General features: G+C 43.3%; 2 protein-coding genes across 2 annotated transcripts in view; one reads left to right on the top strand and one right to left on the bottom strand.

Annotated features, from left to right (window-relative positions):
• Positions 1-3,672, top strand: part of CCDC93 (coiled-coil domain containing 93) — a 51,292-nt gene extending 47,620 nt beyond the window's left edge. Inside the window, exons 22-23 of the mRNA XM_055812009.1 lie at positions 1,183-1,296; positions 2,478-3,672. Of these exons, the coding sequence (XP_055667984.1) occupies positions 1,183-1,296; positions 2,478-2,531 (168 nt within the window). The 3' untranslated portion in view covers positions 2,532-3,672. The remainder of the gene's footprint in view (positions 1-1,182; positions 1,297-2,477) is intronic.
• A 131-nt stretch (positions 3,673-3,803) lies between these two features.
• LOC101923431 (5-hydroxytryptamine receptor 5A-like) lies at positions 3,804-21,477 on the bottom strand. The gene is made up of 2 exons (XM_005242398.3): positions 20,681-21,477; positions 3,804-11,383 (listed from the first exon to the last, which is right to left on the bottom strand). The coding sequence occupies exons 1-2, from the start codon at positions 21,461-21,463 to the stop codon at positions 11,051-11,053; spliced, it is 1,116 nt and encodes a 371-aa protein (XP_005242455.1). The 5' UTR covers positions 21,464-21,477; the 3' UTR covers positions 3,804-11,050.
• Between the last annotated feature and the right edge of the window lie 4,309 nt (positions 21,478-25,786).

Here is a 25,786-nt window from a genome sequence, read left to right on the forward strand (position 1 = left end):
ATCTTAAAGGAATGGGATGCATGTGATAATGTTTTGGGGTTTTTTTTCTGCATTAACACATTTGATGCTGTTTCTTCCTCAGGCATAACTTTAAAAACCTGCTGGCCCTGATGAGTTATATTAGGAGAGATTCCCTGGTGTTCTAGACAGCAGCTGGCTTTGTAAAGGAGACTTACCTTGTTAGCAGTGTTCATACCCAGAGAAGGTTGGGCATCTGCTCATTTCTTTTAGGTATAAGAATCATACACGATCAATGCTGATGTATAAATCTAGAAATGCAACAAGTTCTGCTGCTGTGGAATTACCTGCATGTTTGAGTTTTACATTATTCTTGCAGGTTTTGGAATTGCATTTTTCCCTGTCAAAATTCAGGAGATGAAAGCCTGTCAGAGAGAATGCAGAAATAATTTTGGGGGAGAGGAATGCAACAGGAATTTCTTACGGGGTTGTGCCCTAGCACCAGAGGGAGGGATGGAAAACATTTTCTTTAGACAAGCAGCAAACTTGCCCGTGATGCTGTAATGGAAGAACTTCATTAGAACTACCCTGGAGAGGAAAGCAGTCTGTTCTATATAGTAAGAACCAATCCCCTTCACATTTAGGGCTTTAAATTATGTTTGACACAACTTTTGGCACAAAGAGAAAAGATAAGATATTCTTACAATACCACAGAAGTAGACACATTCTTGTAAGACCACATAAGTGTGCGTCTTGAGCTAATACAGCATTGCATAGGAAGGCAAAGATGTCTTCTGCCCTCGGTTTGATACAACTCACAACTAAAACAAGATCTCAGTGTTGCATCAAAAAACTTTTTATTCTTTTTTCTTTTTTTTTTTTTTACATTACTTTCACTGTGTCATCATTGCAGTAGGATTGTTCAGTGAGCAAGATTCCTGTGATGTGAGCCTTAGTTTAATTCTAAATGATACTTATAGTGCCACTGGTACTGAGACTTCAGCATTAGGTTTCTAATCTTTTTTCTTTTTCTTTTTTTTTTTTTTTTTTTTAAAGATCTGGCCTAAATGTTTGTCTCATTTGAAGCGCAAGCCAGGGGTTTAATTCATGAAGCATCTGTCTCCCTTTGTCTATTATGGATAGTTGTTCCTTATGCAGTATATACGTGTGTGTGTGTATTCCTTATGCAGTGTATCGTCTCTTATCCTTCCTGTACACTAACAGATGGAAAAGAAGAAGCAAGAAAATAAAATGCGAAGAGACCAGTTGAATGATGAATACTTAGAGCTTCTAGAGAAACAGAGGCTTTACTTTAAAACAGTGAAAGAATTTAAAGAGGTAGGAATGTTTTTGCTAATGTAAACTATGAAGTGTTCAGTTACCCATTTTGGCTTGACTTGTGCATTAATACTGATAGAACATTTATCACACCATGTTTATGGTGTCTCTTTGTGATTATCTCCACATGATTCTTGGACTCTGAATTAAATTCTGGAAATCCTTTTTTCCCTGATAGACTAACACCCTTCCATGTTACAGGGGAAGGATAATTTGTTACTGAGCAAGTTGTGTATTTAGGTTTCCAGATGGAATCTCTTGGAGATCTATGAGCAGTTAAGTATTGGAGCAAAGAGTTGTGGCAATGTGTGTGAATAAAGGAGGGAATCTGGAGTCTCAGTAGTTATAAATACCTTTAGGAACCAGCCTTGTTTTCTTAACTACTGTGAAAGCACTGTTTAACACTTCATTGATTTAGCCTTTCCTGAGCTTTTCATAAACATGTGCTTCTGTTAATTATTGTCTCCATGATAACAAATGACAAAGTAGTGCTGTCAGGCAGAATTGTCATTTGGCTTCAGATGTTTGAGGAAAAACATCTTTTCATAATTTGTTCTGGGAGAGTTTCTTTCTGTTCCATTCGGACAGTACTCTGGGAGAATAACAGGGACTGTTCAGCTACTATTCTGATACACAGAATTTTGTGTCCTAGTTGCAGAAGTTAGGTGGAAGTTGCAGTTGTTGTTGGGGGGCATAAGTAAGCCATTTTTCTTCCACTGCCTTGTGAGGGAACTTGTACTCAACCTTGCTGTCCTTCGAAATCATTGAAGTCATGGTTATGGTACTGAAAACAGGTGGTACGTACTTAGGTAAATACATTTCTGAACCTAGAGTGTTCCCCGAACACTTAACTTTGAAAACTATCTAGTCAAGTTCCAGATCTCCTAAAAGGAACGTCAATTGCAGATTTATTCAACTTCCAAGTAAAAATGTGTATTTGCTTTAGCTACTTGTAACAACTTAAGACAAATGGTCAAGCAGCATTCCTTTTGGCTGGAATGTCACAGTGTTTAATGAATATTACCATTGGAATAACATCCTGGATGAACTGGAATTATCTTCAGCTCATCACTCACTCCATTTTGGAGAACTTTCAAAATAAAAGGGTTCAGTTTTGCTGATGTGAAGAAATAACTAGTTAAGAGCAACTACCTCCTCTTCTGTTCACTTTCTGTTAACAGGAATGCCGTAAGAATGAAATGCTGCTGTCCAAGCTGCAAGCCAGTTGTTCCTGAAGAACTCCAGCTGGTGAAGCCTATAGATGATTGTTCAGTCCACTGAATCTCTCTTGTGAGGTGACAGTTATAACTGCAATGTAGATATATATAGGTATATATAAAAAATGTATACACACAGATGTAAAAATCTGGGGGTTTTTCCAGTATGTATTCAGTTTTACATTCCTTCATGACATGGTTGTATTATTCATTATTGCCTCCACTACACAGTAAAGAGTTAACGCAGTACAGAAATAGAAATATTGTCTAATTTTATTTATTTGGGTTTGGGTTTTCTTCCACAGTAAGGACAATGGAGATGGTTTTTTGGTTGGAGATATTTTTTGCGCTTTAACACTGAATTAGGTCAAGATTCTGGAATAAGTAGATACGTACTGTGTAACATGTCCAGCACCGCAAGATGAGCATTGCATTATGCAGTGGTTTGTTAATTTTGGCCAAAAAACTCCACAGAATGAGATTCTTGAAACTCTCTTCACCAGCTAGTAACTTCACATTATATTAATTTACACTCTAGCCATAGATGAGATTCCAAAGGATAAAAATTAATTTCTAATGGTTAAAACATAAGAAAATGGGAACCTGCCTTGGATAATTCCCAGTGTAAAATTATAGATCTCTATTTTTATAAAGTCTAGCTGTTGTATAAATTTCTTTGAAATTACATTTTTATATATAGAGAGCGTGCTTGTTAAATTAATAGCTCCAGGAAAAAACACCTTAATCACTAGGACTATCATGTTACCTCTGGCTGGGATGAAAATCAAAGCCTGCGTTACCTGTAATATAATGAAGATAAAGATTCAGACGTTCTGCTCAAATGAACTGATGGCTCACCTCCGAAGACAACAACCTATTTACCCTGCTGAAGATTTGCCCTTGAAAGTTTAGAAACTTTGTGGAGCACTTTCTGAAACATTTTTCTATCTGTATATACAGTATTTTATAATTCAAACCGTTGCTTTTTGTACTTAACACCAGGATTTTGGACTGACTTCTTAATGTACATCTTAATCGCAGGACATCTTTCCTTCAGGAGAAGGAAAACCATGTTCTTTTTTCCCAGTAACACTGATGACAGTCCTGTTTGATTACTTTCTATGGCAGCGAATATAAAATAAAGAACGTTTGGAATCCAGTGACCTGCTATTGTGTTTTTCAGGTGGAACTTGCTTTAGGATCCTTAGTATGCTTTTGAATTACAAGTGCATTAAAAGATGAATTGTGTCAATATTCACTCATAAGGATGTTTTCATCTGTCACATTAAACAGCAGTCGGTAATATTTTGTTTTCCGTTGCTGCTTTTGGTAAGCTTGGTGTTTAGGTATTTGGTACAAACTATCGAACCTTTTATATGCAGAGGAGGTCCATGGAAGGTTACACTTGTCTTCTATAAGCATCTGCTTACAATACAGAATTCTCAGCGGAGATGTACAATACCTGATTCCACTCCTTTTGAATATAACAGAAGGTTTGATATTAGCATGTGGGTTTATACAAACTCTGCAGCATTGCGAACGGAGAGGCATGGGCAGTTGTTAAGCCTTGCTGCATAAGGAGATCGTTGGTGCTCTGTCCAGGTAAAATGCACACAGTGAGCTACCAGAACTGTGGTAGACCAGGTGCGGTGTGATGTACCCTCTCATAAATGAGACTGGTTTTGTGCCAAGTGGAACACCTTTCCTGTTCCTTCAGTACAAACGGAAAGAAAAACTTCATACTGAGCCAGCTTGTACCTTACTCCCCCATACTAGTTAGTGACTGAATATATACGGGCTGCTCCTCTTGTATCTATTCAAAAAGCCAGTCTTCCTAAAGCTGGAGAAATAATGAAGGCAAAATTATACTCGGAGTACATTCAAAGAAATTAAAAATTACATTCAGAGTTCCTTCAAAGCAGGATATTTGCACTGGGTGCTACTTGCAGACTTTCTGTAGTCAGCTTTGATATCAGGAGACAGTCTGCAGCACCAAGATAACCTGTCTGTGAATTCAAGCTGTGGTGTATTTACATACCATGCACTTCTAAAGAAAACAAAAACTTGAATGGACATTTCAATTGGGTTTATGATTTTAATGAAAATTGCTTTACTATGGAACAGAATTTCCCAGGTAGGGTAAGTAATGAATTCACATGTAGAATAAATGATGTGATTTTGTTCAGTATAACACTAAATGCTTACCTGCTACACACACAGTCACCTGGAAACTTCAACATGGAATATAAAAACATCAGTTCCATTGCTCTAGCAAGGACTTGGTGATTTTGACAAAGATGTAAATCTGGGGTTTGTGAAGACCCAGTTTTTGCTCATAGAAAATAAATCTGAGTCCAGATTGTAACTTACCCTAATGAGTCCATTTCTTTCTACAGTAGATTGAAACCCAGGGCAGATGGACATTTTTATCTTTGCTTTCAGGTTCTAGTGTGAAAAAGAGAGGAAAGAGGCTGGAGAGGTATGAAAAAAGTTATATCAGCTGTTCCTTGCTTTCTGCGGCAGGCTGTTTGTGCCGGGGGTATCATTTCTTCTGGGAGGCACCAAAATGAGAGAGGCACCTCTACTAACAGCCGGCTTTGTTCCTCCTGTGCTTAACCTGATGACTGTCAGGCTTAGCCTCTAGATCAGGCTGTCCCCAGTCAGTTCTGGTGTGGAGGAACAAGTATGCGTCATGCTATGGCTGCTTGTGGGATGGGGATTTTGGGGAACCATATCCAAGATGCTTTGCAGTTATAAACATGACAGTCCTGCTAAACAGAAACAATTGAGTTAATTTTGGCTTTCAGTAAAATAATGACAGCTGTTTAACAAAGTGAAGGGCAGTGTCAGGAGGTAACTTCTAAGTGGAGCTTGCAAAGGAAGGAGAGCAGTGCTTTGAAGTGATTATTTTCCTTTAAGTCGGTAAGTTTAATGTCTACCATGTCTTTGTGGAGATGTAAAGTCTTTGCATAATTACTGCATTCATTTTTTTGATCTACAGAATTAAAAATATTTTTAATGCCCACAGTTTGATTGGAGCTGTGCAGCTAAAGCACTAAATTCTGAGGGTGTAGATGCCTGTATGCAAAGGACTATACAAACCTACAGCAAGTAGAATCTGTCTTAATTCTCCATTTCAGCTGGTTGTGAGGAGGAGCTAAGAGTTTCCCAGAATTTTACCTCAGTATTGCTGATTTATTTGACTGGTTAAAGAGAAGGAGCTTGCCCTGTATTATTTTGCTGTTACCAGGCTTGTAAAATAACATTTATGCGGCTTGTAGCAAAACTTTTTTTTATTTGATAAAGCATGCTTAGAGCTTTAATTTACATTTCAATAAATTTAGTCTGATACGCTGATGAGTGAAGTGCTGTGAAGTAAGTCAGCTCTTTGCTTCAGAAGCTGACAGACTCTGAACTTAAGGCATACACTTACCTTTTAGACCATGACAGTTTTCTTTACATGCAGTTCCACAAATGCATTTGTAAAATACCTTTTGAGAGGTCAGTCAATGATGTACACCTAATCCAAGCATGAAAAAATCCAGACAATCTTTTTTTTACAGTGTGTCAAAATGAATGGAGTACTGTACCAAGTCACTGCTGATTTGAATACAAGAAAATCTTTGAAGGCAAGAGATGATGATCAGTATTTTTTTAAGGTTTCTTCCCTTCTTCATCTTTATCTCATGAAAAATCTGCATATTGAAGTGTGACCTTAGTGTGTAGGTTCGTGAACGAAACAGTATTTGATGGAAAAGAAATGCATGACATGCAAAAGCATTTCACAGTGTGGCAAAGTGGCACATTGTACTCTTTTGTGCTCCAGAGACAGGTATACCCACCCATATAGGAGACAGCAAAACTTTCCTGAAGTTTCTTTAGGAATGTAAAATTACTTGCATGAGGGAAAAGGGTTTACTTTTTTTAGGTCCCACTGTACAGGTGCTGGTACTCATGCAAAACGGCTAGAGAATTGTGCTGCTGGTACACCCACCTCCTGAGAGCCAGCCTTGCTAAGTCGGGCATGTAAGTAGAACGTGGATGAGGCGATACACAAATCTTACTTGCTTGGGTGGTGGATGGCATACGCTTAGGGTAGTCTTTTTATCTAAAAAAACTTCATGGACACGAGCTTGTTTATTCATGCAGTGTTGGCACAGCTATGGCTGCAGCCTGTGTGGACTCAGCCAGTGGCATGGGAGCTGGGAAGGCTTGGCTCCCTGGAGCTGGAGGCAGGCGCTGCCCCTTCCCCAGTGTTCAGGCAGGGCTGGGGGCCACCATGCTCAGCAGCATGTTCCTGTAATCAGCCACTCTTAATACCCGGTGGCTTGGTGGCTGTGGTGTAGACTATAGCTTATGACGTACTGATCACAAGGGTTTGTAAATGTGTGTTCTCATGACCAAACCCTTCATGTCTCTCTTTTTTGCTTTTCTTTTTTTTTTTTTTTTTTCTTTTCTTCCCCCACCCCGTCAATCTTCATGTGGGAAAGGCTTGGGAATTCTTATGTAAAACACCTTTTTAGATGGTGAGGCTGAAGTACGGTTGAAAGATCAGGAACTCCTGGGTACAATAATAGATTACGGAAAATAGATTGTGGAAGCTGTAGCATGGATGTCAGTCTCTTGGAAAGAGGAGCACAGAAAGTTACTAGCATTTTCTGTTCACATCCTTTGATCTGTGTATGATCTGTGGATTCCAACAACACAACAAACTGAGGCCTTAATTTCGATATAGCTGCAGGGATCTCGGAGCCTTGCTGCAGGATACAGCAGTGCCTTTCTGCTGAGCAATAGTCAATAGTGAGTTTGATTATTATTTATTTTGGTTCACACGGGAGTTATTATATTTTCTGGAGTTTCTTTGGTCTGTCTTGAAGCCAAGGATAACCACACCGCAATAACGTAAGTTCTAAACTCTTAATGTTTGAAGTGGCAGAAAGAGGAATGCTTGCATGCTCGATTTTACTCTTTCCTCTTTTTTTCAATTAAAATAAAGTTGCAAGTTTTAATAATGGGAGTAATTAATCATAAAGTGTCAAGGGAGGCAGAAAATTATCCACAGTTCCAACTTTTTTTAATCAAGGTTGACGACTAGCTAAGAGTTCTGCTCCCACTGTACCAAGTTACTGAGTGTGGCACACAAATCTGTGAGTAAAACTGTGCTTGTGGTGCAGGCCAGGGGATAATAATGCTTTTTCCTGCTTTAAGTGGGAAGCAGCATCCAGCACATGAGGCCATAAGCCCAGGTAACAGATTTCTTTCCCCCAAACTAAGCTCAGATTCCATATGACTAAAAACCAGCGCTTTAAATCCTGAGTACGTGCCACAGCTTTTCTAAACACCAACACAGAGCCAGTGTGGGAAGCCGATTCCGTCAGCAGCTTTCTAAAACCGCTGTAGTGAAATGAATCTGCTTGTTCATTGTCGCCTCTGGGTGAGCGTGAAGCCAGGCTGCTTTCAGTGGAAGCCTGTCATTCTGTAACAACCCACTGCTGTCACAGATGCTTGGGTGGGCAGAGCACTAAACTAGTTATCTCGAGAACTTCTCACAGTATAATTACAGAGGCTCAGACTCACCTCCTAAGGAAGCTAAATTCATCTTTGAGGAGGTGGAGAGCTACACTGTATGCTATGCCAGTAGCCCTGCTACCAGTTCTCAAGCTAGCTGAAGATGGCACTGCTGCATCTTCAACATCTATGTGCAGCAAAACCAGTGCAAGCGTTCAGCCACAGCAAACTGCAGAGCAGCCGCCTGGCTTTATGGTGCCTTCACAAGTTCCAGATGCCAAGCCATGGTAAAATGTACCTTCAAAATCTGTGTCACTTCTTGGAAGGGTTCCTGCACCAGGACCAGAGCCTGTCCTTCTAGTCAGCTGGCACGTACAGTTGGGAGAAATCTGGCTGCTGCTGCTGCAGCCAGAGTATGATGGGCCTTAACTTCAGTGCAGCAGGGCTGGTATTTGGTTTGCATGCTAGTAATGGCTTGTCTTACCAGGCAGACAGGGTACAGGCACTAAAATTTGGCCAAAGCATGATTACTGGCAACTTCAGGAGTGGCCACGTGCAGATCTGTATGCTTTCCAACAACCAGCTTAAGATGACCTCTTCATTTTCTCCTTCCATGTCATCCGTTTGGATTTTAAGGTGAAAAACTCAATTCACTTGAAAAATTCATCAATGGTTCTGAACAAGGCCTGCAGGTTTTAGTAACTTTCAGACTCTTAAATATGTGTCTTCCTTCTGGTTTAATTAGGCCTCCAAACACTAGTTTGAACTGTAGCTATTCCATATGCAGGCAAATTGAGATTCACAAGGGAGGTTTTTTTAATTTAGCATTTAAAAGTCTGAGCCGCTATCTAACAACTCTGTTTCAAATTCTAGGTTATTAAAATGTTTAAATTCTCATTGAAAGTGAGAGGTGAAGCATCCTCGGCAGGTACGTAAGATACACAGGTGGCTGTGGCTGCAGACACAGCAGGTCACACTGGAATTTCTTGGCACTGCAAGGTGTGAAGTACTGCAGTGCCTGGCCTGGCCATACACTGTGCTAGTGAGATGAGGCTGGGTGGTTCCCTTAAGGAACTGGAGGAATGTGTGCTTTGAGGTCATTAAATCACTTATTTAGAAAGGAGACAGACCGAGGCAATTTCTGAGTTGCCCATATACCTGGCATTAAGCTCAATTGACATCACCAGGTACATGAATCATTTCAGGCCACACTGCAGCAAATGCTGCGTTACAGTTGAGCAACTAAAGGCTGCATCATTCATCGTTTTTTTGTTTTTCAGAATACACAAGCTACTTTGATAAAACCTCTCTGACATGGCTGTTAAGTAGGTCAGTTCCTAGCTGATGGAAATATGCCGAGCTGCCATTGCCTGTGAGAGACTGCCAGGACACCAAGAATTTGGTAGGAGTTTCACGGTCAGCACTCGCATCCACATGATGCCCATTAGTTTGGTGACAGTCAGAGATGAGGCTGAGTGTGATATGCTGCAGTGAGATCAAGATACGGTGTTTGCCCGAGGGTATGCTTCTAATCAAAGGCTTGCTTAAGCAGCAGCAAACACAAAACTGGCACAGAAAGGCAACATAAAAGGTTAAACCTCAGCTCCAAAAGCAGTTGTGATGTTGTCCAGTGCCATCGCAGCTGTTTTGCCCTTACCTAAAGAAGCTTTAGGAGAACATAGGAGAGGGTGCTGGGACTCTGTCAGTAAAAAAGTTGTCATGCTAAAAATACTTAAGAGTTGCTGTCAGGCTCCCGCCCTGCCTCAGGGAACGGGAGGAAGTAAAACTCCCTAGAAGAACAAATACAGAGAGATGCTTGGCAGTATGCTTGGAAATACTTATCTTTTCATTTATTTAGGTATATCCCATTGGGACAAGTGTTTGTTAGAAACTATAAGAAACAATTTCAGGCTTGGTTTTGAGTTAGTTATTTTGGAGTGTTTGGAGTCACTTAGACCTGATGACCTCAATCTTTTTCTTACAGCAGGAGGAAGTTGATGCAAGCTGACAAATTGTGGAATTCACTCAGCAGGGTGATGAGCACAACATTTATGGGGCAAGGACCCCAGACAGTGCAGTAGAGATAGCCACCTACCGCTGCCACACAGCCACATGTTGCTGCCAGCAAACCTGCTGAATGAAGACAACGTTTGGCATTTGTCACATAAATGCATGCTTAGTTTTATGGTAGCGTGAAATAATAATGCATACAGTCCCCCTTCACTTGGCAGTATCAGGTGTCTATTTTGAGCTCACTTAGGTTTCAGAAAACAGGGAGAGCTTAAGCCCTGCAGAGGGAGAGAGTACAACACAGGTGAAATCTCCTGTGCAAGCAGTGAGAGGACATTCTCAGTAGCTCTGAACAATTTTACCTGTGGCTCTCAAACTTCACTTAACCCCAGGGGATGTAACTGACCTGTATTTCACCAAGATGTCCTGTCAGGCCTGCTGCTTGCTGGACAACATGCAGCCCTTCAATCACACTAGAGTGGTTTCGAGCTGCTTTGTCATCCCTTTTAATTTGACATCAATTCAACAACTAATCGAACACAGCATGTTTATTCCCTTCCAAATAAATCTCAAAAATGAAGCCAGCATCCTGCCCCTATCACAAACATTTCAGTACTGCTCAATTAGCAGTTCCCACTGATGCCTTTGCTAATGATGAGAGCACCATAGCATGGCACCTGTAGCTGGTTAGATGAGATCGGGTCAGTTAGATTTGACAGTCATGGTATCAGACACATACAGTGCAGACCTGAACACATGTTGATTCAAAGAGCAGACGGGAGGTATTCACTGCTTCAGTCTTCTTTGCCAACCCTGGAGCAGGATGTATGTATTTCCAAGGAGAAACTGTAAACTCTTGGTAGGTTTATATCCAAGTATCTTCCACCTTCTTTTTCATTGTTCCTAAATACCCTCAAGTAGCTCTTGCGCATGAAAGCTGTACATACCGCAGGCATGTTTTCCTCGGGAAATCTCTGCATTATGCAATAAAGGAATCATTTTCTCCTCTGTGCCCCCTTTTATTTCTGCTTTACAAAAAGGTTCTTGAAGGCATTGTTGTAATTTTTGTTAAATGCTGTATAAATGAGAGGATTAAAGAAAGAGTTGGAATAGCCAAGCCAAAGAAAGATGCTTTTCCAGACGGGTGGGATGTTGCAGGAGCAGAGGGGACTTATTAATTCTGTGATGAAGAAAGGGATCCAGCACAGTACAAAAACTCCAATTAAGATGCCAACCATCAGAGCTGCCTTTTTCTCTTTCTGTTCTCTCCATGTTTCTCCATCTGTCTGGAAAGTGATAGCTGCATGACGAGCTGTAAACACCATCTGTGGTTCATGCGAAGCTTCCTTCACCTCAAAACAAAAGCAAACATGGATTCTTACCAAGACAATTTGTTTGAGTGAAGTATTACTTTTAAATGACAGCACGACATCTGTGCACCTACCTCAAAAGGCCCCAACTCTGTTCCTTCCAAGCTAAAAGAAAGAAAATGCCCCAGAGTACCAAAACTACCAGACTTCTCATTATGTTGGAGAAGCTGCTGAGTGTGACTGACAAAGCTAAATAAAGAGTAACTGATGCCATATGTGTTGTGGGTATTGTTTTTCAGTTTATTGGATGCCTTGATACCTGGTGGCAAATTGGCTTGTTAAGGAAGGCTAACAAAGGCATGTGCCTTCTGCCCAGCCCTAGACTAGACTCTCCTGCGCTGCTACGTGGCCCTTAGGGTTTCTCAGGCCTGAATCATAAATGAATTTCATTCCACTGCAGGCCCTTGGGGTCATTTCCCTAAGGGAGAGACCTGAAACAAATGCCTGCTGCTCTTTGACTACAAGATAAAACTATTTCCTTCCGTCTAACTGCCTGGATGCAGAGCTCAAAATCCCATCTCTGGTGGGCACAGGGGCTCGGTACAACCGACCACTTGTTCTACAGAAGAGACAGAGTATACCCCAAAAACCCCGCAGCTAAATCTGCAGGGAAGTTTTTCCATCGGAACCCTTTTTAATGAAAGAGTGGGATTTTAATTAAAGGAAAGTTTTAAGAAATGTGTCTGATCTTTGGAAAATGCCAATATTTCATTACCCACCCAAAAAAAATCATAAATGGCTGAAATAAAACTGAATGCTTTGGAAATATTTCAGTGCAAAGTAAACCCATCAACAAAAGCCCCTTATGAAAGACAGAACTCTGGTGCCTTCTGCTCTTCCTTGACAGAGGCCATCTCATCACAGGCACTTTTGTCTCCTGGAGAGGGATAGCGCAGCGGCATTGCACCAGCTGCAGGCTGGTCACAGTTCCAACTGAGTATATGACAGTGGGAGCACAAGGATGGACCTGAAATGACATACCCTCAGGCACTGTGCCACGATTTTGAATTAGCTTATAAAACAGTAGTAATCAAAGAAAAGTTTTGCTGGAAAAGCACCATTTTCTGGTCCTCATTTTCAGTCTTCTGTCACCTGTCCTTTATTTCACTCCTATCTACTTGTATTCTGGCAAAAAGTATCCCATTGCCAGAAAACCACCATTTCAATCAGCCTTCTGTTCAAACTCTGGCTTCAGCAGAAGATACACACAAGAAAGGAGAACATGTCAGCTAGTCCAGGCTGCCGGCAGTGCCTCCTGCCTCCTCTCCGGCTACAGGCAAGACGCTGGTCTGGGCAGTGAGTACAGCGCAGTGCTCTGGATGGCAGGGAGACTGTGGCACAAGCTATCAATGTGCGTAGAGCCCAACCAGAAAAAGATACTCCCTTGTGATTTTAGTCTGAAGATTAAAGTACAGGCTTCAAGTTCTTCTAGGCACTGCAATTATGAAGACAGCGCAATAAAATGAACAGTTGAAGGATGCAACCTGAGGCTCTACAATTTGCCTAAGTGATAACTCACAGGCACTGCAAGACTTTGACACCACTCCAAAGATGGCTTGTGGTTACGTTAGCTACATATTGCACATGCACATGTCACCTTTGTGCAAGCTTTATAATACATGGAAGGCTTCCATTTAACATGAGCACAGCGACTCAGAGAGGGAAGTGCTGGCAATGGTGAAACTATCACTCTTCAAGACGGATATCCCCGCCTTCACCCTCAGACATGAGACATGGCTGCAGAATGTAAGAGCAGCAGATTATGGGCACAGGCAAATAATGGGGGAAAATGAAAATCACATCTGTCCTGACAATTAAAATGGGACACCCCTCATGTAGCAAGGATCACACCATTTGTCTGCAGAAGGACTTGCTCTGCACATCCTTGATCACACTCTGCAAAAAGGAATGAATGTATGACATGAGGACAAATTTGTGACAAGCAACCCTGAAAGATTATGTCTTAGCCCTGAGGAATAGCTACATAAGTATGCCTCTTGGGAAGAGCCATACAAAGGACTTTGTCACTAGCATCGGGCATAGTTTAGTACTATATTTAACCTTCAACTCTTACTCAAAACATAGAGCTTGCAGTGTGCCATCATCAAATCACAGCCTTTTCTTTTTGGTACTTCAGGTTTTAGAAGGCTTGTGACTGAACTGCAGAATTTACTAGCAGCAACTCTTTTATCACTTAGTCACATATTGTGAGAAAAAGTTTTAAAATTTATTTTGATAAAAGATACCACAGTCCTTGAGTGTTTTCCCTAATGAAGCATGCATTTACAGCCTGGTCAAGCTCCTACTGAGATCAGAGAGTCTTCACAAACTCCACTGATTGTTAGATCAGGCCTCTGAATGCTAAACAGCAAGTGAAAATAGATTGTGGTATTTTCTGTAAATTACAGGACAGCAGTGGTCTTCCTATCTACATAATTTCTACTTTCTCTGTTGCCACAGCTATTTTTTCAGTTATTTTTTTATTACTTCTGCCTAGAGCTACTGAATAATGTTGTAATAACAGCAATAATAATAAAAGTGCAAAGAGCAGCCTGGCGCTTCAGGAAAAATAATGGGATCTCTCATGGAACCTTCCACTAAGTAAACTGTGTAAATATCCCTGGCAGCCTGGAGATATTTTGCTTCAAGTTTCCATAAGAAATCCTTTGAAAAGGCTATACAAAATGTTCTTGAAAAAGTAACTGGTATCCCTGCTCAGTAAGGTCCTTCAACCTGTGCCTTCAGCAGGATTTATACAAGCATTTAAACCTTGGAAGCTGCATAAGTGCTCAGCCTTCCATGATCATCAGCGTCTAATGCTCACCCCGTACGTTGTTTCCAGCTGACTGGCTGCACATGCCGCGTACAACCCTCCCCGAGCTGGCCCTCCATCAGGCTCGCCTGCCACAACTGCCTCTCGGGCATTCCCAGCAGCGGGTGCCTTTCCATGTGCCAGCCCCAGCGTGAGCGCTGCCGCTTGGCAAACCTCTGATCCACTGCCCAGCTGCTCCTGGCGTGCACTGTCGCAGAAGGGACCAGACCTTACGGAGGGTTTCTAGCGAGGCCCTGTGCTCAGCGCTCCTGTGCTCAATGCCCCTGTAAATGCATCAGCTTTACAGAACTGTGCTCCCTCCCTGCCTGGTTGCCACATACACCTGCTACAGCACCACCAGCATCTCATCCCTGCTGTGGGACTGATTCATCAGGGGACAAGTCCACTAGATTTTTAAAGTTACACACAGTTTTAAATGGGAAGTGCCTTTCGTATCAGAAAATATGTATCACTGCAGACTGCAAAACTGAGAAAGTCCAACCTTTCATTATAATTTCAATTTATTTTTTTTTTTATTGTTATTGCTCGCTATATGATTTCCTGCAGACCTGACTCATCTCCCTGGCCTGGTCTTTGCAAGATTATCCTTGCTACAACTATCAGCCCCCAAGACCAAGTCAAGGCTGTTTGTTAGAAGCCAACCCACACAAAGTACTTGGAAAGTAAATTAGTCTACTACAGGCAAACTGTTGCAATACACAGTGCTGGCAGAGGAACCATGCTGAGGGATTCCCCCTTACGCAGGCACGGGGTAATCCACTGTAATTTGGCATTGTCTGAACAAGAGCACAAGCCAAAAAGATTATGTAGCTGCTTTCCAGCCTTGCCAGTCGTTTTCTTGAACTAAACACAGCTCTGACTATACCAAAACTGCAGTTTCCAGTGCCAATCCTTGGAGGCTTTGCAAGGCTCCAATTTCTAACCTAAGTGACAATACCTGACCAATATCCCTGTGCCACACAGAACAAAGGACAAGCCCAGTATAAAACCTTTCCCCCTTTCTGGGCCTACTGATGAGCACTAGCGAACAGGCTGTGACAGGGAAAAGGTGGTCACAGACTGTAAATTAAAGCAGTCCATGAAGATACCTTAGTTTATACCAGGGACATTGCTCATATGTGAGCGTCTCTGCACGGCGTCGCACACTGTTCTCACGCAGTGCTAGCAGCACCCTATGCCCCAGGCACAGATCTCCTTCCATCTGCCCAGGCACTGCTCCAGGAGCTGCGAGTCAGGACCAATGGGGGAAAAAAGCTGGTATGAGAAGACTGCTACTCTAAATCCAGAATCAGGTTCTGAAATCATGAAATCGGCTATTTCCAGGACAACAGGCTCTGAGAAGCGCAGAGATGACTGCTTTCCAGTGAGAGTATCATAAAAAGAGTAAAATGAAGGAAAAGATCTCTCAAGTACATATTCTTCTACAGACACAAAGGCGTTCAGTTTTAGTTTTAGAACTCATTCTTCTGTACGCTGATCAGCAGTTACAGTTCAATGACACTTCTGTTTGTCCCCAGTAAAATACTACTACTGAATGGCTGTACGTCCCCAATTCCTGTGCTCCTAAGCAGCCTTATAAAAAACGTGCCACCGAAGAGCTTCTGATGAAATCCCTTGATTTAAAATGTTACTTGTAGCTTTAATGATAGTTATTACTGGTCCTTTGTGACAGGTACCGTGTACGTGCTTGTACTGTACCTCCGGTGACTGCAATAACAAAACAACAGTAAAAGATGATAAACATCAATAAAATCTGGCTTACTACCACAAATTCAGAGTTTTGCCTGTTACAGTGTGATTCAGTGAACATCATGATGGCCTCAGTGCAGCTTTGGCATACTTCTTGCTCTTTTGAACAAGAACACGCGAAACTGAAATGCACAGCAATGGATCAAAACAGGAATGTCTTCACTTTCTTGGATGGTCCACCAATATGACAAACGGTACGTCTGATAGAGAAAAGGACACCTACTTTCTCTCAAAGGATTTTCTTCTGCTGTAAGCAGAAATAGCTGTGCATTTCTCCCAGGAAATCACTAGCCACTTTGCTTTGCTTCCTGCCCGACCTTTCTGCTATCTGACATCTGCTGCCACTCTTCTGGACAGTTGCACTTTTTTTCCTGACCCATCTCTTTTAGTTGTACAGAGGCAGAAATAAGAATGACAAGGCCTGTGACTCCTTCAGAGAAGGAGAATCTGTTTTCTCTCCCATATTGTCTGGATTGGTTATGTGGGTTGGAGAGGCTGAACAGGACAAGCTGCAGAACAGCACTGCACTGTTGGAGCTCTGGGGCCTGACACTACCTAAAGTAGGAGGCTCAGGGGGGACCTTCTGGCTCTCTACAGCTGCCCCAATGGAGGTTGTAGCGAGATTGGGGTCAGTCTCTTCTCCCAGGGAACAAGTCATGGGACAAGAGGAAATGATGGCTTCAAGTTGCCCCAGGGGAGGTTTAGATTGGATATCAGGAAAAGTTTCTTCCCTGAAAGGGTGTCAAGCACTGGGACAGGCTGCCAGGGAGATGGTGTGTTTAAAAACGTGTAGATGCGGTGCTTAGGGACATGGTTTAGTGGTAGGCTTGGCAGCCCTGGGTTAAGGGTTGGACTTTAAGATCTCAAAGGTCTTTTCCAACCAAAATGATTCTATGACTCTAGGTTTGGATCAGGCCTAATTACTCATGCACTATACGGGGTCCTTTGAGAGGTGAAAAAGAAAAAAAAAAACAAACCAAAAGCCACCAAAAAACCACCCAACCCTCAACAGAACTTGGTTTTTAATGCCTCACATGGAAACGTAATCCTGACTCTGCAATTGCTACATGTAAGTAATCCTGACATTCAGATTCTGCCATCCTTGGTTTTGCTGGGAAAAACCTATATGCTGCTAGTGACTTCAGTTATTTAAAAAGACACTACCCAGCAGTATCTGCTGCTTTTCAAGCAGTCTCGTTTAGTTCAGTTGGACTATTTACAGAGAATTATTACCTACTGTCAACAAGGTGTGATAGAGTATAGCTCTCTGTCAGTGATGGCATGTCACTAGTATTTTTTGCGAGGGCTACTCACATCAGTATTGAATCTAAAATTCACTTTATAAGGAGTTTCATAATTAGCAAGCAAATAATTATAAAAGCACCTGCCTAATTTAGGGTCCCAATTCTGTAAATTTTTTGTTTCAGGGAAATGTAAGAAACAACCTTTCATTAAAACTAAAAGCACCTCAGATGTTTCATGTCCATCTCCCTCACCTGAATTTTTTTCAAAGACTTTGAAAAGTGTTTTTCATTTTTTTCAAAGACTTGTGTTTTTCAAAGACACAAATAAAGTCTTAACCAAAATTTACTCAAAATAGTTATTTTGTAACTATTCTATTTTGCACTTCTGTAAGACTATAGAAACGTAAGGTATGTATGCCAACTGTCAACTCGGAGACAGCTGTCCTTTCTCTATGTAAATAGGTATCTATATACACACACGTATATACACAGCAGCCATTCGCAAAGCACTTTGGTGCCTGGTTCTGTTGGCTGAAAAGCTCGGTGCAAAAACATCAAGGTACCCTCACAATCGTTCCACTTGATGCATTAGTTTCTTCAAGACATTTCTACTGGTGTATGAGTACTATGTCCTCAAATCTTTTCCTCCTTAAATTAACTTGCTAGAATTAACCAGCTACACTGCTGGGTATACCTCAGGCAATAACCTGCAGCCCTAGCATGCAGCTGCAATCTAGTGCTACCTGACAGCAAGTATCAGAGTGCAACACAGATGTCTCTCTCAGCAGGGATCACTGCTGTTACTGCTCACCCCCAGCCTGGGAAGCGCTGCCAGCCTTGGCCATCAGGTGCCAAAAGCCCCTCTAATGCTACTCAGATCACCTAGTGCAGGGCACCTGGGGTGAGAACTAACACAGGTGCAGAGGGCACTTCACACCCAGAGTCACGGTGACAAGGAAATATGTTGCAAGGGTGAGCATGACAGGTGAGCATTCTCAGAGAACAAAGGGATGAAAGAGAGTAGAGGTAGGAGAGACACTAAAGTAGAAAGAAATGGAAAATTAAGAGTGAGTTGATGGGTAGGACAAAAGAAGTGGAACAGAATTTGCTCCATCAGAGATTACAGTGACAACCTAACTACCCCTGCATGTGGAGAAGCAAAGCTGGATCACCTCACCAAGTTAGCCGCATCCCCTGGCAACGTTAGATTTGCGTTTGCAAGAGTTTTGCCAAAGGAACAGTAGTGCTATGTTTGAAGATTCTTCTCCAGAATTCACTGGGGAACTGCTACTGTTCCTGTGGACATGATAGATCCTGCTCCAAGAAGCTTAAATAAGATCAGGATAAAACTTGGTGAGTAAGTCTCAGTCTCTTAACTTAGAAAAAAAATTGGGAAGAAATGCATCCCAAATGCCAGCTCCCTTGATCCACAGGTTTTTTTACTGTACATGTGTGCAGCTGGGCACCAGCCAGCTCTTCCTTTAGGTGAAGAGTAAAGGTTTGCATCTGAATTGCAGGTCTTTTTAAGTTAGCAAATTGAAGCTGCTGGGACAATGCAGAAGGTTGCCACTGCGTACCAATTGCAGATTCAAGAATCACTGTTATAAAAGGAGAAGTTCATATGTCAATCACTGCCAATATAAGAAATACCACGAACTACTGGCTTGAGCATTTGCTGGGACTGCAATAACAGCTATACTGGCAACCCCTTCAAAATGGGTATTCAGCTCACACTGACAGGAGCTGTTTTGTCAGTATAGCTTAAACCAGCTCCTAGACACTGCATCAGCAAAACCCACTTACCTGCCCACCTAGCTATGCCCACGCAAGGGCTTTTGCAGACAGAACTATGACAATTAGGAGCTAGACTTTTTCTCATTAAAACTGACATACCAACAATGTGTCTCTGTACAGGCTAAAAATTAAGCAGCAGTGCCTCAGCTCATTTAGCTTCCCAGAATTTTATATTCCAAACAACTAGTCCTGTACGAGTATGTGTGTGTGTAAAAGATAAACCATGCAAAATGCAAACCCACTACAAATATTCAGTTAGCTTTTGTGCTTTTAAAGATTATACATTAACTTAAACCAGTACATTCATCATACTCAAAACAATTTGGAAAGAAACCTGGTGCAAAGCTGGGGATGAAGGCCATAGGAAAAAAAACCTGCCACTAGAGGAGACATTCTCATCTTTTCTAACACATTTTACGCTTTTGCATAGAAGACAGGTTCAAAAATCAATTTATATTAAAACCATCTACAAGGCATTATGATCCAAATCTGCAAGTCTGACCACATATAATTGCCAGTGATGTCATCTCTTGCTAGAATCAGGGGACACAACCTACAGATACTTATTTGTGACCATAATAACATGTTTCTTAGGGTGACTCCAAGTCAAAGTTAGAGGTATTTAGCAGAGGAGCGAGGCTCTGCAGGATTAGCCCCAGTTGAACAGAAACGTTCCACATCTCTTCAGGTATCTCCAACATCCACACAGCTCATCTTTTGTTACTGGGAAGGGACTGGACTTAACAAGTACAACATGCAATCACAAAAACACACTGTAAAGAATCATTTCCACAGGTAAGAGTGAGAGTAAGAGTATGTGACAGAAAGCAGGGAGAGTTTACCGAGAGCAGTACCTTGGTGACATGGCACGGGTGAGAGCGGCATCATGCAGAGAGCTGGACTTCACAGGACGTGAGGGGCCAACTCCAACCCTTCAGCAGGGACACAGCCACCCCGTCAGCCAGGGGTATCCCCGAAACAAGACCTCCCACATGACTAGGACTTTGTGGGATTAGGGCAGTGTTTGGGGCAAGAAGTAGAAGGGTGTGGGTTTTAAGACAGCTGGCAATTTTTAAACAGAAACAAAATCACTCATTGCTTGAATACTAGGCAGTGAGCCGTATGCTCCCAGTATTCAAGGTAAAAGAGTCCAAGCAGGTAAATACAGTGTGTAATTTGCTTTTTAAAATATACGCCGACACTGATAGATCCCACACAAAGTCAGTGCCGGTAGATAAACGTGCGTACATTAACTCTGTGCAACGACCCTGGGATCTGCTTATGTCTTTGTTTACCCCATCAGCACTGTAAAAAAACAAAGAGGAACAAGCCCCAAGGAATGGATAGTTCAGAATGAAGAGACGACTTTTAAATGGCTCTCCAGGCTGGCAGCGAATGCACCTGTCACTTACTCTTACGGCACACTTAAGAAAAAAAAAAAATATTAGAACTCCGAGGGTGGCACGTTTTGACTGGCTGATTACCGCTCACATCCAGCCTGCAACAGAGCAGGATTCCCACCGGAGCACCAGGGCACACTTCAGCCTTCTCCCCCTGCCAAGCCCCCCGCTGCAGGGGGCACGGCTGGGAGCAGACAGAAGCAGGAGCGCAGGTGCCCGGGGTGGCAGAGGGGGGTCTCCCCCCTGTTCCCCTCCTTACCTGGGCAGCCTCGGGCACGGGCACCACGGCGTTCCTCCTGCGGCCCCCCCCGCGGAACCTGGCGGCCTTGTAGATCTTCCAGTAGACGAAGAGCACCACGCAGAGAGGCAGGTAGAAAGCCCCACCAGTGGAGACGATGGTGTAGGAGGGCTCCTGGCTGACCTGGCAGCGCTCCTGCTCGGGGCTGTAGGTCTCCCCCCAGCCAAAGAGGGGGGCAAGGGAGATGGCAGCGGAGAGCACCCAGGTGAGAGCGATCATGAAGTTGGAGATGCGGCGGCGGGTGACCAGCGTGTACTGCAGGTGGCGGGTGATGGACCAGTAGCGGTCCAGGGCGATGGCGGTCACGTTCCAGATGCTGGCTGTGCAGCACAGCACGTCGAAGCAGACCCAGACGAGGCAGAGCTCCCGGCCCAGCCGCCACCGCTGCCCGGCCGACAGCTCCTTCACCAGGCTCAGCGGCATCACCAGGGCCGCCACCAGCACGTCCGACACTGCCGTGGAGGCCACCAGGTTGTGTGGCACCCGGTGGAAAGCCTTCACTCGCAGGATGGTGGCCAGCACCAGCAGGTTCCACAGGAAGGTGGCCACGGTCAGGAGCACCAGCAGGGTCAGGACGAGGATGGTGAAGATGGAGAAGGGCTCCCGGCCCCTCCACGTGCTGCCGCCCACCAGCGCCGAGGCAGCCGAGGAGGCGTTGGTGTCCCCGTTGGCTGACGAGGCGTTGGCACCCACGCTGGGCTGACACTGGCCCCGCGGGGCGCAGGGGCTCAGGGGCTCTGCCATGCCTGGGGCGGGGGTCGGCCCCTCGCCACCCCGGCACACGAGCGCTCTGCCCGCGCCGCACCGGCCCCGCTGCCGGGGAGCGGCCGAGCCGAGCCGAGCCGAGCCGAGCCGAGCCTGGGCGCACCCCGCCGGCACTGGCCGCTCCGCGCACGTAGCGGGCGGCTCGGCGGGACGGCGGCGAGGGGCAGGCACCGGGGGGGCGGCACCGCCGCTCCTGCCCCGCCCCAGCGGCCGCCTCGGTGGCGGTGGCGGAGCCCCTCCGCGGCGTCCGGGACCGCGGCGGCGTGGCGAGAGGCGCCGCCTCCGCCGGCTTCCCCCACGGCCCCCCCTGGGCGGCGGGGCGCCCCCTCCCCCCGCGGCCCCCCCCTCCCCCCGGACGCCCCCTGTCCCCCCTGCCCCTGCCCGCCTCGCTCCCCTCAGCGCTCCCGCCTGGCCTGCAGCAAGCGGCCCCTTCCCGCCGGCGCCCCCTCCGAGGTTGGTCACGGTTTTCGTACCGAACACGAGTTATTTCTAGGCTGCAGCACACAAATGGCAATTTTTCCTGATTTAAAAAAAAAAACAACAACCAAGACTCCCTGAAATACTCTTAAATTTCTAAGTGGCCGGGAACATCACTATCTTTCTGTCTGTTTCAGGCAGATTCACGTCAGAGTTTCTTTACTAAGGGCACCTGCCCAGCCTCTGAGAATGTGACTTTCCCCTGGCCCTTTCCAGCAACTACGCTTAAAATCAAGATGTTTCAAAAATAATTTTAAACCTGTTACACAACCTCTTTTAAGGTCTGTAAGAGATGCCAACAGGGTGGTACGTATGAGTAATAGATGGTGACAAGTAGCGTGACAGGATCATATAGCAACCGGGGTATTTAAGGTGTGTTTGAGGTATTGTATCTAGGGTCTTTGGGAGGTATCCTTTACCCCAGCCTGCTTTCATTCCTGGGGTCGTTTACAACCCATAACCCAGCATTTCACCCCCTTGCTTCCCCTTAGTCTATTACCAGGGCAATTCCAGTGGGAGCTGCTGGAAAACACAGGCTCTTTTTCCTTACCAGGTCATACGGTACTGTTGAGAGATCTCCAAAGGAGTTTGAAGTTGTTGAACGCCAGTAAATAAGATAAAGAAGGTCAGTGAAGTTTGTTTCCTTGCAAATAGCGGCACAGCCACAATCACAGACTGTAATGGGGAAGCTTGGGTTCAGGAGGTTAGCTGCTCGTTTTTGAGGTAGGGAAGGAGTATTTTCTGGGTCAGAATAGTTCCATCTAAATGAATGCTGCTCAAGTTGACGTTCTTCACTTGCATTCACATTTGCTGAAGAAACAGCACTGTCTAACAAAATACAAACCTCCCTCAGCACCACTATGTTAGCCACAGCAAGCAGGGTCTGGCTTGCCTTGCTCAGGGGTTTCAGCTTCAAAAGCTGGAACAATGATGAAATATTATAGCAATGAAAGAAAATGACTGCAGTCAGAACAACCAGGCTGTTTTGTTGGTTAACTTTTGGATGCCACTTCACTCACCACGTGAGCAATAGAGCAAATAAATCCTTTCCCAGACTCATAATGCAGACATGATTTTAATTGTTCTTTTCTAGTTATTCTAGTAAGTGCTCTAGTGTAAGCCAGCAGCAAAGAGAAAACTATCTGCATTACTTGCCATCTTTTATTATTAGGAGAAAAGTATTTCCAAGTGCTAAATGTCTTGCATTTTGCCACTTGAGTTTGCAATAGGCAGAAACTGACAGAACTTGACAGGAAAAGCCTTTTCACAGTACTGCTGCACATTAAGCCTAAAGCAGCATCTGAAACAATTAGACACTGGTAAAAATCTGTCAGGGTTGGCAGGACATGTGACTGCTTCACAAGCAGCTTTGCAGGCTTTGTCTTTATATGGTTTTCTAATTTGCGTCTCCTTTTGTTAGTGAACGCCACTTCTAAAATGCCAGCTAAAGAATTACTGAACAACAATTTATTCCTTTAAAAAGCACCCAGACCTAAAAGCAGTAAGGGAAACAAGCAGATAAAAAAGCCCTTCAACTTCTAAATGTTTCAACAATTGTCAGTCCAATTCTGTGAACTTAATAAAGGAATAAAAGAATCTTGTCACAATTTGAATAACCCCACTATTAAAGAAAGACTGCAGACAAAGAAAACTCAGACTAACTGCAAATGTTTCATGTTTAGAGGCACAAATGGGCCAGGATGTGATCTGTTTGTTCCTACTCCTGCAGGAAATGAGGTTCTTTTCCTTGTGTGAGGGTACTCCATTTGTGGGTTGCAGACTATGTGTGGGCCACCATTAAAACAGCCCAGATAATCTCAAAAATCTTCCTTTCCTAGAAGCTGTGTGCCCCCATCCCTTTACTCCTATTTATTATGTCTATGTTACATGCTGCATCCTGGTAGTTACATTGCAGTTCACACATCAACTGCACTGAAATCTCCCACTTTTTCCTTCTGCTGAAATAAATTAGTCTTTTAATATAGAGGCTTGAATAAAGTCTCAAGGGAATTTATTTTTCCTTGATGATTACCCCACTGCTGTCTTGTCCTGTGAATGCAAAGGCTTAGTGCTCCTCAAAGATTGCTATGGCAACACATTACAGTGTCTCAGAAACCAGTGTATACTTTTAAAAAGAGAAGAGGGAATTTTAAAAACCAAGGAGACTTGCATGTATTAATGTATTCTAAATAACAGAAAAGCAAATAAATATTGCATGAAATGTGGAAAAAAAACCCACCAAGAGACAAAACAAAACTAAAACCTACTTTTCTTCTTCTACCGAAACTAAAGGAGGAGCTATTTTACTTTTTTATACAATTACAGTATTACAAGTGGCTGTCACATTGAAGTGCAATGAAAACAATGAAAATCCTTTGTTTCATTCACTGATACTTTTCAGTGACTTCAGAAACTAGAGTCTGCATCTTCGTAGTTTCTTTTTTCAACGAAGTATAGTGGTGTGTATCCTCAAAAGGTAGCTGGTATCACCAACTGTTTCATTGCTCTTAAAATAACCGAATAAATATGTGACTAAGGACTTGGAGCTAGATGACAGAACAGTAAATAAAAAATAACATCATGGATGTTTGGAGCTTTGTGGGCTAAGAAGTCCAAGGGATGCAAAACGCAAAAGGGTGGAAAATAGTAAACTACTTACAAGTCTTAACAGTTGAAATCTTCCTTTGCATCTGTTCTTGCTTTTCCCTGGTGACCTGGGAATTACTGCATAAAGGACTTGTGACAGAGGTGAGGAATTGCAAAACATATTTCCTAGCCCTTACCACCTTACCAAACACCACCTGCAAGACTCGCTCTGCTGGCTGCCAGTGTTGAATCTACTCAGACTCGGTCTTGCCATAATTTTATTTTTTTCTATCAGTCTGAAAGTTCTGAACTTAGCTTAAACCTCCCTGCACCCTTAGAATTCCTGCCCAAGCTCCCCTTTGTACAGTTGTGCTAAAGAAGCAGCTGTCTTCACCAGACAGCAGCTACCCAGGCCAGCTTCATTGTAGCTCTCCATTTTCAAGCACTTTCAAGAACAGCATGTTGCTTAGGAATGGCTTTGGAGGATGACGATTCATACAGATAACAGAATTTCAACTCATTATGTGAAGCGATGATGTATTTTTATAGAAAATACATAACATTTAAATACAGGTTACATTTTTTCAGAAGTTTGCTTTTATCTGTTAGAAGCAGATTATTTCAGACCATTATAAAGGGGCTACGCTGAACTTAACTGCTTTGACTCATTTTCCATTTTTTGTTTTAGATACTAAGTCCTATGAGAGCTTCTAGTAGATGCAGTTTTATTTCATCCTCTGTTCTCTGCTAGCTCTTTAATAGAAAACCAGCCTCCTTTATAAAGCATTTTTCAGAAAACTCAGGTCATATAAATCCTGCAACTAATCTGATAAATACCTAGAAAAAAATTCACCTCAAGGGAAAAACAAACCCTCAAAGGCCTTTTGACAGCTGGTTACTTATTTTTGATTGAAAATATGATGGAGTATCTAGATGTCACATAAATGCTAGCTAGTATGGATTTTATTAATAAGCAAATCTTTCACAGAATACTTCTCATTCAAATACGAGTTTTATGTAACCTATGAGGATGTAAGCCACTAAGTGGAAGGTCTGCAAATACAAGGGACAGAAAGATCTGTATAGCTAATGAATTAGGTTTGCCACAGGGGTACGTGCGTTTGTTAACAGATAATGAGCCCTAACACAGCAGAGGCCAACACATGAGTACAAAGGGGATTTATATAGTAGCAGGTTTGTTAACATTAAGCTTTGCTCCTGTTGGAGAGGCCACATAAA

The sequence above is a fragment of the Falco peregrinus genome, chromosome 8 (genome assembly GCF_023634155.1).
Source record: "Falco peregrinus isolate bFalPer1 chromosome 8, bFalPer1.pri, whole genome shotgun sequence".
In the NCBI taxonomy this organism is placed as follows: domain Eukaryota; kingdom Metazoa; phylum Chordata; class Aves; order Falconiformes; family Falconidae; genus Falco; species Falco peregrinus.

Bases quoted from the DNA above. Each gene is read 5' to 3' on its own strand.
- LOC101923431 (XM_005242398.3), bottom strand. From the start codon at position 21,463: ATGGCAGAGCCCCTGAGCCCCTGCGCCCCGCGGGGCCAGTGTCAGCCC. The intron at 11,384-20,680 runs GTAAGGAGGGGA...TTTTGTTTTGAG, and splicing joins CCGTGCCCGAGGCTGCCCAG to GTGAAGGAAGCTTCGCATGA.